The following is a 12647-nucleotide window of genomic DNA, read 5'->3' as shown; positions in this document are numbered from 1 at the left end:
GCACGTGTGCACCACTGTGCCCAGTGAAATTGGAATGCTTCATAATTTGCTTTAAATAATGAAGGCATGCCTTCTTTTTCCTCTCAGATTTGATGAACTAAAGGCCATTGCATGGACTCCTTCAGACTCTGTCCTTTCTCCCCCTGCTACTCCCTCCTGGGCACAGTGCAGGCCAAGGAGAGTGAGCCCAGCCCTCTCCTCTCCACCTTCATGTATCTCGCTCACCCCCAGGGTCACCCCCAGGGTGCTCCTGGCAAGGAAGAGGGTTCTCTGGCCTTGGTTTCAGTTTCCCCAAGTAACTCAGAGACTGAGATACTCGTAGCCTCTCTTTCTCCCACCTTCCTTCCCCTCCTGTGGTGTCCAGCGAAGCCAGAAGGGCGCTGGTCCACGCTGAGGGTTGGGCAGCGGTGGGGCGTGGTGCCTTTAAGCGGAGGTCACAGGCCTGCCCGGGTTGTGTGGCCTTCTTGTTTGTCGGGCTGGAGGCCTTTTCTCCTTTTCACAGTTGAGCAGGAACAAAGGCCTCCTTGTTCCCAGCCTTGCTCCTCGCTAACCTCAGCCCTTTCAGCAGCATGGCTGCAGAGTCTGTGCGGAGGGGACAGAGGCGGTGGGCGGGTCGCCTCCTGCTCCTCAGAGATGTGTGGGCTGGGGTCCGAGGACAGGCGAGCAGCGGCAGTCCCCTTCTGGCTGCCAGCCTGAGTCCCTGTGGTGCAGGTTATGAGTGTGGCGACAGCCTCACCTCTCGGAGGGCCTCGTCCCGAGCAGTGCCCGAGGGTGCAGGGCCCTGGGGCTGTGAGGAGCCACTCTCCGGAAGGACACCCCTTAGGTGCCAGGGAAGGCAGGCGCTCAGCACAGGACTCTGCCGCTTCTGCTTCTCCTGGCCCTGCGGCTGTGGGATTGAGAAGGCCGTTTCCAGGATGCTGCCTCCAGGCCTGGACATGATTGCAGCTCTTTATGCACAGGCACAGCATTAAGCTTGGCCCTGCCCTGTGACATCACAGATGGTTTCTGCCTGCAGTGCAGAGCCGGGCTCCCCTGATAACACACGTAGTGTGTCCCTTCGTCTAGCAGATTGTGGACCAGCAGAACAGGTGCCAAGAAGGTGGCCTCAGTGGGTGGCGGTGGCTGTTTCCTGTTCCTCTAGACTTGGCCTGCAAAGGGTGTGCCACCCCGCAGGTGGCTTCCAAGCCTCGGTTCTGTGGCCTGGGCAGCTTTAACCAGGGGCAGTGCTTGGCTCAGCTTTGCCGAGGCTTTGGGTTGAACATGCGCACTCTGCCCTTCACTCTGAGATCCACCCCAGACTGTCCCCAGAGCATAATGAGAGGACCTGGTGTGGTGGGGCTCAGGGCCTGGCAGCAGCTGGGCGCCATGCTGGTCAGGGGTCCAGACCCTGGCCAGGCCCTCGAGCTGACAGCCAGCACGCTGCAGCTTGCATGAGGGAGCCAGGCTTCCCAAGAAGGCAGGACAGATGCTCACACCAGCCATACCAAGTGCAAGGAGCCGACCGGTTCTCGTCAGGCTCAGTTGCTGCAGACTCAGTTCTGGGGCTGAACTCGCACCGCCCCTGTTATGCAGGTCACTGAGCCATCAGAGAGTGGTTACGGTGTCGCCCAACCTGGCAGGCAGCTCCTTGGCTGCATTCCATGCCCAAGTGACCCTTATCACTGCTGCCCCTGCAAGGTGCTCCGAGGAGCAGGACCTCCCTGGTCAGAGTTTGCACAGCATGAGCCCGGGCTTTCTGGTTGGCACATGCCAGCTGTGGCTGATCAGTGCACAGCATCGGTGTCCAGTCGAGAGTCAGGTCACTGGCCGCAGAATCGGGCGTGGACTGAATTTGCCCCCCCTCAGAATGCATCTGTGAACCCCCAGCCTGGTGCGGTGGCGCTGAGGGCTGACGAGGTTGGGTGGGGCTATGAGCTGCCTTGGCCTGTGGGATCGGGGCTCTTGTAAGAAGAGACACCTGTGCTGTCTCCTCGCGGTAGAGGAGGACACAGTGTAAGGTGGCCAAGTGCAAGGCAGGCAGAGCCCCTTGCTGGACCCAGCCTCGAGGCTGTGGGAAGATAAACCCCTGGTTATGCCACCCAGGCCGTGCTGTCTGGAAGCCTGGTTCCTTTACTGTGAGACTGCTCTTGACCAGTCTATGGGGCAGACTTGCCTCCCGAATGCGACCTAACGACACAAGCGTTTCGTGCAGATTCAGAATGCTGTCATCGTAAACTTCCAGATGAAAAGCTCCAGGACTAAAAAGCTGAATGAACACTCGAGATGGTAGTGGGATCCCTGGGGCTGGGGCTGGGGCTGGGGCTGGGGAGTGACGTGACATTGTCATTGGTGGGGCCTTCAGGGAAATTCACTGGGCCAGAAAAGTGGGGGCAAGTGGAGCCTGCTCCCCTCTTTCGGGTCACCGTTTCTGTCCCTGCTTCTCCTGCGTAGCTCTCTCTCCTCCCTTGGGTCTCCTGACCCTTTCTTGCTTTGTCGGGTCCCCTGCTACTTTTGTCATCAGCTTCTTTTGAGATCTTTCACACTCATTGTCTTAGTCCATTTTTCATTGCTGTCACAGAATACCTGAGGTAGTATAATTTGTCATGAGGAGATGTTTATTCAGCTGGCAGTTTCTGAGGCTGGAGGCCCAAGATCAGGGGCTGCAGGTGATGAAAGTCTCATGCTGTGTCATAACATGGTGGAAAAGCAGAAGGGCAAGCAGGGATGGGGCGGGTAGTTGGCTGCTCTCATGAAAACCAACCTATTTCCATAAGAGCTGGTGCAATCTCTGGAGAAAGACATTATTAATCCCAGCACCGGCATCCCTCCCCCAGTACCACCACGTCAGCAGTCAGGTGTCAGTGTGAGCTTTAGTGGGACAAACCAGACTGAAGGATGGGGATCAGAACCATCCTCCCGGGTGCTACACTCTCTGTATAGACTGTCTGACGTCCCGTGAGAGCTCATGGCCTGAATGGCCACTGGAGGTCCGTGGTTGCCCAATCTTTCTCTCTGGTTGAGACGCGATCCCCACACCTAGAGACCTGCACACCTCATACTCAGTGTTGCCTTGCCAGAACTGGTTTTAAGAGCTCCTTTCTTGGCTGGGGATTTAGCTCAGTGGTTCTGGTGCCTGCCTTGCAAGCGCAAGGACCCGAGTTCAATCCCTGGTACCAAAAAAAAAAGAAAAGAAAAAAAACTCCTTTCTTGTTCCACACATGGCCAAGCCTGCCCTGCATTAACTGCTTTCCCATTGCTGGGACATGATACCCAACACCTCCAAGGGAAAGGACAACTTACAGTTCTGGGAAGTGGAGTCCATGGTCAGCAGGCTCCAAGGCAGAGCGGGCATGGCAGGAGGGCCTGGCAGAGGAAAGCTGCTCACCTCGTGGTGGTCAGGAAATAGCTCAAAGGGAGGAGCAGCGGACAGAACACACCCTTCCAGGTCAAGCCCTAGTGACCCGCCTCTTCCGACTGGGCCCCACTTCTGCACTGTCAGTGGATGAAGCTGCTGATGAGCACAGGCTCTGTGATCCAGTCACCTTCCAAAAGCCCCGGCTCGGAACTTAAGACTTAGAGGACACTTTAGATCTAAACCCGTCAGTCCCCATTCATGGTTGGCACAGCTCTCTTTCCATTTGCCCCGGAACATGCCCTCTCCCACCCTGTGGTGAAGCTGAAGAATCCCTGGTCCAAGTGTGCCAGTGGGGAGTGTCCACGTGACATAGGAAGTGTGTAGGATTGCTGTGTGGCAGGGGAGGAGGTGGCAGAGGATCGGAGGCTAAGCCACCTGCAGTGTGTGGCATGAATCTCGGTTCCTGGCAGCCATGAGATGCCTGAAGTCCTTTTTCCTCCCAGCTCTGTCACTGTCCCCGAGGTGCTCCCAGCCAGCAAGTCTGATAGCTCCCCCTTCCTTCATGGTGCGGGCCACCTTTCTCCCTCTCCCTGCAGAACCTTGGTACCCCCAGGTTCAGTGCTTGGTGAATGTGCTTCCCTGGAAACTGGCGGGGTTTGTGTGTGTGTGTGTGTGTTGGGGGACTTTGATACATAACCACGACGGTGCCAGCACCTTCGGGCTGGTGTGACTCACTCCTTAGCGGTTCGCCGGTTGGCAGGTGGTGGGCGTGCGGAGCCTGTGAAGGTGACCGAGCAGGGAGCCTGGAGCTGCTCCTGGGTGTCGCTGATGCTGGGGAAGGGCTGAGGGCCACTCCAGCCAGAGGCAGGACGTGCAGCCCTCTCAAGATCCCTGCCTCCTTTTTTCCATTTTCAAGAATTGGTGGTTCAACTTGCTTCTTTCATTTCCAAGAACTATCACAGTTTCCTTCCAGTAAATTCCCCCTTTATCTGTCGCTAAGTGGCCATGTTTTCTGTTGCTAAGAACCAGGAGGACGTGCTAACAAATACTGATATTTGGATGACTTTCAAGGTCTCACAGCTGCTCCCTGAAGTGCAAGTGCAGCTCTGAACGTCCCCATCCTTGTTCATAAGTCACACACCCCCTTCTGGGAGGCAGAATTTTGGGGTCTGAGGGTGTCATTTCCAGCCCCTGCTGGCCTGGGGTCCAGGGTTGACCAATTTGAGTTTTGCTCAAGCTGAGCTCACCACCTGTTGTTCAGCATCACCCCAAGGTGGCCCTGTCATTTATGTAATTTTTGCAAGTCCCACAGAGAAAACGCCATCTGTCTTGCTTTGTGTTGTCTTTCCTTTTTACTGGGAACTTGAACAATTTTTTTATATGTGCATTGGCCATAGCTACTTGGCCTTTTGTGACCATGGTCTGGTTTATACCTCTTAAAATCAGTTACAGTGTTCCTCTTCTTTCTGTTGACATGGTAAAGCTGTCCATAGTACAGATCTTGTGTCAGCTGTGTTAGCAGAATAACTGATGTGATTTGCTTTCCAACTTCACAGTGCTTTTGAAATACAGATTTTTTTTTTTTAATTTGGAGGTGTTCGATCACTAAGTCTTCAGAGGAAAAGCCTGTAACGTGCTATGGGAAGGACTGGCCTGGTGCTCATGGCCAGGTGGGGCATTGCCGGCCTGTAGTCCCGACTCCTGCTGATGATGGGGGAGGGGAGGGGGAGGGGCTGGCCCTGGGAAGGCGTGGCCACCGCGATGGGCAGAGCCAAAGGGCGGGGCCAGGACACAGGCTGACAGCTTCCTGGCCGCAGTGTCCCTGGCTTCCGTCCTCTCCCCTGTCCCCTCACGGATGGTTCCCATGGATCTCAGGGTGTGTGGGACCAGTCTCTTCTTGGGTACCATTAGTAGCCTCTGAAGTGAGAAGTTGCAGCTCTGTTTTTATTAACCAGCTTACCAGATGTTTCCTGTGGCTTGACAGATGTAGCGTTTACTAGAAAGTTACACTCGTGAGATCCGGAGTGTTGTGGACACCGTTGCTATAGACATTGTGTCTGGGCAGGACATGGAAGACGAGCTTTGAGTCATTTGCGGGGGTCGAGTGGGTTTTCCCCAGAACAGAAGTGATCCTTTCACGATGGGCTTTAACCTTCTCTCTTAAAGCCCTGGCACCCAGTTTAAAGGAGACGGTGACCAGCGTCAGAGCTGGGTGTTACTGGGGTCGCAGGAGCTCAGGTGTGGGCAGGTTGTGAGCTGCTGCCTGGCTCCCTGGTGTTCTGCCTCTGTGGGCTGCCTGACGCCAGGGTCTGGCTCGAAATCTGCAGACTGGGCAGCTTTCGCGCCCCCTCAGGCTCCTGTGAGGCTGAGGCAGGCTGCGGCTTTGTCTTGGTGCCTGTGGTCAGCACCGCCCTGTCCCATGGAGCTGGGAGTGCTGCAAAGGATACAGGACATTGCCCTGCGGCACTCAGGTGGCCTGCTGGAGGGAAGGGGGCCTCTGAGGTCCCTGATCCCCCTTTCCTTCCTGCCAGCCTGCCCCTCCTGGGTTTTGTTTGCCGCATTTTCGATTTTTGTAAAAGCCTCTAGTGGAAGACGCAGAAACAAAGGAGGAGGGCCGTGACTCTGACAGCAGATCCATTTTCTCACCGAGTGGAACTGTAGTGATGCGTGTGACGCGTTGGCAAGCTGCCCCTGTAAGCGGCCCCTCCAGGGACTTGCCAGCCTCCGCCGGGCGAGGAGCTTCCCCTGCCCTGGGCCCGCCTCGTAGGGACTCTTATTCTGGCGGGGCACCGCCTGGCCGGGCGCTGGCTGCCTAGTCCCAGTCCAGCCGCTTTCTGGGAGGAGGGAGGAGTTTGGGCTGCTCCGTGCTCCTTGGCAATGATTAAAGTGAGGTTAGTGCTGAAGCCTTTCATTTCACTCCCTTCTCCTGCCGTTTGCAAACCAGATGGCAGCCCTGTATGTTCAGCTGGGATTCATTTAAAGCTGGGCGCGGTGGCCCTGAGGATGCACTGGCAGGGATGGCAGCAGCCTCCCTCCCTGTGCCTCCTGTCTGTCCGTCCTGCCCTCCCTGTGCTGTCCCTCTCCACTGCCCCTCTCTACCCACCCCTCCCGAGGGGCCGGCTCGGGGCTGTGGGAGGGGCTGCGGGAGGGGCTGCGTCCTCCGGGGTGGGCGGATGGACGTCACAGCCCACATGATGGCAGGCAGGTTGCTGCAGGGTGGCGGCTGTCACATGGGCCACTGTGCAGACAGGGCCATCCAGCTGCCAGGCCCGCCGCCTCCCAGAGGAGGGGGTGTTTCTGATTTAATGAGTCCTTAAAATGACCAGGGAGTCAAATACTTGGCCGCAGAGGCCGGTGACCGGAAAGTGCCATTCGGGTCCCTCCCCGACCTTTCTGGAGTGATGGGCAGTGAGTGCCGCTGCCACACTGTCTGCCCATCCGCCTCCTGGGGGTTGCAGGAAGCTGAGTGAGCAGAGGGGCACAGTGGGTCAGCCGCCCTGAGCACAGGGGCTCAGGTGCAGTGTGTTACACAGCATTACAGAGCAGTGGGGAATAGACACCTGGGGGTGGTAGTACACACCTGTAATCCCAGCCGCTCAGGAGGCTGAGGCAGGAGGATCTTGAATTCAAGGCCAGCCAGGACAACTTAGCGAGTCCCTGCCTCAAAAAAATAACTGTCAAAATAGAGCTGGAGTGCATGTCTGTGTCAGAGCGTTCACCTGGTCTGTGTGAGACCCTGGATTCCGTCCCCATACTGCCCCCTGGTCCCCCAAACAGTGGGAAGGTGCATCTTATGTATACGTTACCACAGTGCAGACATCAGTTTTAGAAATGAAGGACTGGTGAAGTTCACCTCCGCCGGAGGGGTGTAGGGAGTCGTGTGCTCTTTGGGCCCTGTCCAGTCCCACTGGGGGCTGTGGAGATGGCTCTCTGGGCCCTAGGGGTTCTCAGAGCCCTGGCTCCAGTCCTGGACTCGCTGCTCAGGCCCTGCCCCCTCTCCACACCTGTGATTTGTGGTGGGGACTGCTAGGTACTGGCAGGGCTACTCAGGAGGCCCCGCTCATTCTGATTTCTTTGCAGAATTTGAAAATGAAGGTATTTCAGTAGTAGTTTTTTAACTCAGAGAAAAAGGAAGCCACCTGTCAGGATCATTTTAACCTTGCTTTAAGAATAGAAGCTGTGGGAGTCCTGTAAGGGGCCCCCCTTCTCAGTACATTAGTAGCCTTTTTAAGCATCTAAGGGTCTTCAAAATAATCTTTAAATGATTTAGATATTATTTCTATAATGCCATCTACGTTTTTAGAACTAGCTAATCCTTTCCTCTATTTGGGGGGAAGATAGAGTTTAGCCAGACCTGCACTCAGAGGTGACGATCATCCCAAATGCTGAGCATGGATGTGCCACACAGTCTGCTCACAGACACCATGTCCTTTGAAGAGTATATGGGCCAGATATGGTGGCATATGCCTGTAATCTGAGTACTCAGGAGGCTGAGGCCGGAGGATCTCCAAGAGGTTGAGGCCAGCCTGGACTACTACATAGTGAGACCCTGTCTCAAAAAAAAAAAGAAAAATTACATGGTAGGTACCTTAAGATCCTTTATTAGCTGGGAGAGGCTGAAGCAGGAGGATTGCTGTGAATTTGAGGCCAGCTTGGGCTACATAGTGAATTCAAGATCAGCCTGCACTACAAAATGAAACCTTCTAAAAATCCCCCCAAAACCCAAAATCTTTTATTAGATGAATATTTCATCACTTTATATACTCAGTGCTTAAATTTAGCATAGTTCTGCCATAAGTTCACGGCAGGTTTTATTGTTGGTTTGCAGTTTCTTGGGTCAGAGGAGGGTGAATTGTAAAGAACACTCAGCTTTGGAATTGTTTAGTTCTGAATCAGTTTATCGAATCAGAGGTTCTCCCCCAGTATGGTAAGGTCCACAGAGGCATCTGGGACTTCACTGCCAGCCTCCATGGGAATATGCCTGCACCTACACGTATTTGGGAGGGGCACCGCAGCAAGCGCGCAGGAAGGAAGGGCTGGGACGTGCCTGGCAGTGCACGCGGGGCAGAGACATGTGTGGGAACTCGGTGTGCAGAGCACAAAGGCCAGGAGGCTTCTGGTGACCATGCACTTTCCGTGTGTTGGGGGTGCCGAGGTGATTTGGCCTCTGGGGTGGTGGTCCTGTCACTTTCCTCATCGCCAGACCCTTGCACCTGAAAGGAGAGGTTGATTTTGGCTTCAGTTTTGAAGTTCCAGCCCTTGCGCGGTGGAAGGGTCTGGGTGGAGGGGCGGGCGCTGCTGCTACAGGAGGGCAGACCTGATACACAGTGAAGGGAGGGGGCGGAGCCTTGCAGGCCACGCCCCGAGCGGCCCCCCTCTTCTGACCTGGCCCCACCTTGCAAGTCAGCTGTGAGCCCCCAAAAGCCCTGCAGATGAGCGCGAGGGTCTTGGGGACATTGAGAGAGAAGCACCACAGGTGGCTGTGTTTACATGCTGCTCCAGGCCTGGGCGTCATAGGACCTCTGCTGCCGGCTGTCCTGTTGGCCTTGGATCTTCCCATGCAGCCCATGTGCCCTAGTTTCTGGCAGGGATTTGTGCTGCGGATGAAGGGCTGAGTCCTGTCTCTGGCTTCACTCCTTGGGGACCCTGGGAGTGGGCCTGACTCAGGCCACACTTAAGGCTCCGGCACATGTGCAACCTGGGTGAGCAGGTGGCACGAGGCCGGGGAGCAGAGTGAGGTTCGGGGTTCTGGCTTAGTGTGGAAAGTTCTGGGCATGATGATGCTGGTGTAGAAAGGCTTTTCGGAAACTGGGAGAAGGACACACCCTTGCTGAGTGCCAGGAAGGCAGGTGTCCTTGATGAGGGGACCTGGTCAGTGACGAGCATGGAGAGGTGGCCCCGAAATGTGCTGGTTGCAGGGCCCCGCCCTCCTGTGGCTGCTGGGACTGCATGGCCTTGCTGTTGGTGACCACTGTGTCTCGAGGCTTCTCCCTTGGGCTAAGATAGCATCCAGTGTTTTCAGTGAATGATGGGTCTTAGTTTCCAGCGTCTTGCTGCAGATGTGCAGAAGGACGGGGTGAGCCTTGGACAGATGTGGACTGGGGCTGTGGGGGACACAGAGCCAGACCCGTCCTGCCTGGGGCTTGCGATCCATCTCTGTTGTCCTCCTGAGTTTCTGGGACCCCTGCACTAGATGGCCCTGGGCTTCCTGAGCTGCTCTGCTGGCTTCTCCTAAGAATTCACTCGCTGTTCAGTTGTCACCCTAAGATGGTGGCGTGCCCTGCAGGGGGGACACTGGCGCGCACTGAGTGCCTTCTTCTGGCCTGTGCCCAGCCTGTGCCTCGGAGCGTGGTGCCAACAGCAGGGCACGTGGGAAGCCTGTCACAGGTCACCTGAGTGGCCGCCTCTCCGCCTTCCCTGTGTCCCGGCTGTCCCGTGTGACCTCTAAGGACGGCAGGCCTGGTCCCCACACGTGGACACTGCGGTTGCTCAGCAGAGAGTCAGACGGTCTTTGAGGGCTGTGTCCACAGTAGGCATGGCAGCTTCCTTTCCCTTTTCTGCCGAGCTGACTGTGCCTGATGCCAAAAATCTGCGAGTGGTTGTAGTTTTTAGAGATCTCATTCATTGAGAGGATACATAATGACAAAAACAACTACAGATTTAGTAGCAGTGAGAACTTTAGATTATATTTGTTAATGTCAGCAGCGTCTCTGTTCACCCATGTGTGCATGTTTGTGGCACGTGATTGCAGCGTCTGGGAGCGAGGTGTGCTGGGCCCATGGATCCCAGCCTCCCGGCCCGCAGGTAGAGACCCCGGCCTTCCTGGTAACAGTGGCCAGCGCCGAGGGCAGTCAGGTTGACCTGCGTTCAAACCTCAGTTTCTCCTGTTGTTGCAGCCCCTGATGGAAGACATACAGGACCCATTGAAGTTAGGGAAAACCAAACCAGTACCTGTTTGCAGGAGAAGCTGCCCGGAAGTGAGCCCAGCCTCTGGGTGCCACAAGGAGCCCACTGTGCTGTTACGGTGTGGGCAGCCGGCTGGCTGGCAGCGGGTCTAGGAAGCCCATTCCTGAATTGGGCTGGGACTGCTGGTGGGGGCTGGCTCTGGACTTGCTCTACCTTACATCTGTCTCGAAAACCCGGCTGCCTGGCTTTCTGGCCTAGTGTGGGGAGAAGGGGGGATACAGGGCTGCCCGCCTTGATGGGGCTGCTTGTGGCAGGGGTGAGCTCCCTGGCAGCCAGAGGGAGGAAACCCCAGGGTCCCGGAACTGGGTCTGAGGCCTGTCCTGGAGGCCCAGGTCACACCCGAAAACAGTGTTCACAGTAAAGACAGAGTCACTGAGACAGGAACAATGTGAATTATAGGATATTTTAAATTAAAATCATTCGTTCTTTCGTTCGTTCGTTCGTTTGTTCGTAGACAGGGTCTGGCTGTGCAGCTCAGGCTGGCCTTGAACTCACTGTGTAGTCCAAGCCGACCACAAACTTGCAGTGATCCTCCTGCATCACCCTCCCGAGTGCTGGGGTTACAGGGCTGCACCGCCACACCCAGTTTTCAGATCATCTAACATGGTGTCCTCGTTCTTGTGGCTTCCACCTGAGTTCACTGGAAGCTTTCCCCGAGTGAGTGCAGCACTGTGGCTGGCTGGCCCCACCTTGCCACTGTGGAGTGACTGCTCACGCAGAGGGGAGATTTACATCGTTACCCAGCTCCTCTGGGCTTGTGGAGAAGGGTGGATGTCACACGGGACGCAGGTGGCAGCTGAGCTGCCTGAGGGGTCCGAGGGCAGTGGGTGTAGAGGGCACTGTCACCCATCTGGAGGCTGGAGGCCCACGGTGACCCCACAGGCCGGGCGGTGCCTTCTGTGGCTGCAACGGGGCAGTTCTGGCCTCTCCCTGCACCTGGCAGCCGCGGTGTCCTGGGCTTGCAGATGTGGCTTCTCCCTGTGTCTGTCACTTTGTCCAGACCCCCTGTAGTAAGGAGACGCCAGTTCTTCTGGGACAGGGAGGGCCCTGACAACCTCGTCCTCCTCCTCTTCCTTGGTCATCTACAAAGACACTGTTTCTAAGCAAGCATCTGGGGAGGTGCCCAGCCCAGCCCATGGCCACGCCCAGAGGAAAGCAGAATGACCAGTGTGTGTCTAAAGGACACCGGTCCTGCGCACATGCTGCCTCTCGGAATGTGACAAAGGGACAGAGGGAGGCTTCGGGACTGGCCATCTAGGAATCAGAGCCCTCGCACTCCACTCACTTGGTAACCTCCTGTGTACCCACACTGGGCCTCAGTTTACTCATCTGAAAGGTGGGCACACTCCTCGCGGTGCCTTCGCATGACTGGGCCATGGTGGAGGAGGAGTGCGAGCTGATGAATGGAACACCACAGGGACTGTGCCTGGCCGTCCTGTGACAGTGCGGCGTGCATGGGGCTCACTCCAGGGGAGGCCATTGAGGGTGAGTGGCAGGGCAGCAGTCTGATCGGCTGGAGTAGAGGGTCTGGGGCCGGGCATGGGGCCCTGGACTCTGGATGTTGGCGGGGAGGTGGCTTTCCTCTGCTGGCCGAGGGCCACAGCTGTGTGCTGGCCATTGGATTCACTAAGGCCCAGGACTCCACTCGTGTCCCCACTGATGGGTCTTGGGGACCCCAGAGCAGCCTTGGGGTCAGTGGGGCCTTTGGGGTGGCCTGAACACTCCCCAGCTCCCTGCTGCCTGTGACGCGTCTCTTGCCACCAGGTCCCCGGGGTGGCTGGCTGCCTCTGTGTGCCAGCTCAAGGACACAGGGCTTCTTTCACAGTGGCCAGGACTCCTGTCCAGAACCAGAACCAGCACCGAGCAGAGCGGGGCCCAAGCAGGACATCCTGGGGTCGCACTCATACACCTTACTGCTGGCCTGGAAGCCGTGGTCCTGCCTGCGGGGAGGAGTGGGTGACGAGCCAGCCCTGGTGTGGAGTTTGGGGAGACACTGAGACCAGGGAGGAGGCAGTGAGGTGGAGGTGATACCTGATAGGAGGTGACATCTCGCTGCTGTTCAGGCCCAGACTTGAAATGCTGCTTGAATTCTTTCTACAAACAGATCTGTCTTTCTGGTCATTCCCTCTGAAATGTCCAGTGCCCTTTCATTCCTGCGAGAGCTGCTAGTCTGTGACCTCAGCACACATAGGCTCTGTGAGTGCTGTCCCAACAGGAGCACGCGATGCCCTAGAGGGGCCTGGGTGTCCCCAGAATGTGCTGTAAGTCCCTGGGGTGGGGCCTGGGGGCGTGCGTCCCCCCTTCTTTAGTCCCCCTCTGGAGCAGGCCAGGAGGCCAGGAGGCCCCC

General features: G+C 56.7%; 1 protein-coding gene across 7 annotated transcripts in view; it reads left to right on the top strand.

Annotated features, from left to right (window-relative positions):
• Vgll4 (vestigial like family member 4) overlaps positions 1–12647 on the top strand; it is a 119039-nt gene that overhangs the window by 99155 nt on the left and 7237 nt on the right. Inside the window, exon 1 of one of the 7 annotated variants that reach the window (XM_087207179.1) lies at positions 5088–6225. The exons of the other annotated variants lie outside the window; for them this stretch is intronic. Coding sequence (XP_087063305.1) covers positions 6212–6225 — 14 coding nt within the window. The 5' untranslated portion in view covers positions 5088–6211. Of the gene's footprint in view, positions 1–5087; positions 6226–12647 lie in introns of those variants that run through there. 7 annotated transcript variants of the gene reach the window in all.

The sequence above is a fragment of the Heterocephalus glaber genome, unplaced genomic scaffold, assembly GCF_053883595.1.
Source record: "Heterocephalus glaber isolate CG9 unplaced genomic scaffold, H.glaber_assembly_v1.0 deba00000768, whole genome shotgun sequence".
In the NCBI taxonomy this organism is placed as follows: domain Eukaryota; kingdom Metazoa; phylum Chordata; class Mammalia; order Rodentia; family Bathyergidae; genus Heterocephalus; species Heterocephalus glaber.
The sequence above is the reverse complement of the archived record's forward strand: the minus strand, read 5'-3'. Positions and strand labels throughout refer to the sequence as shown.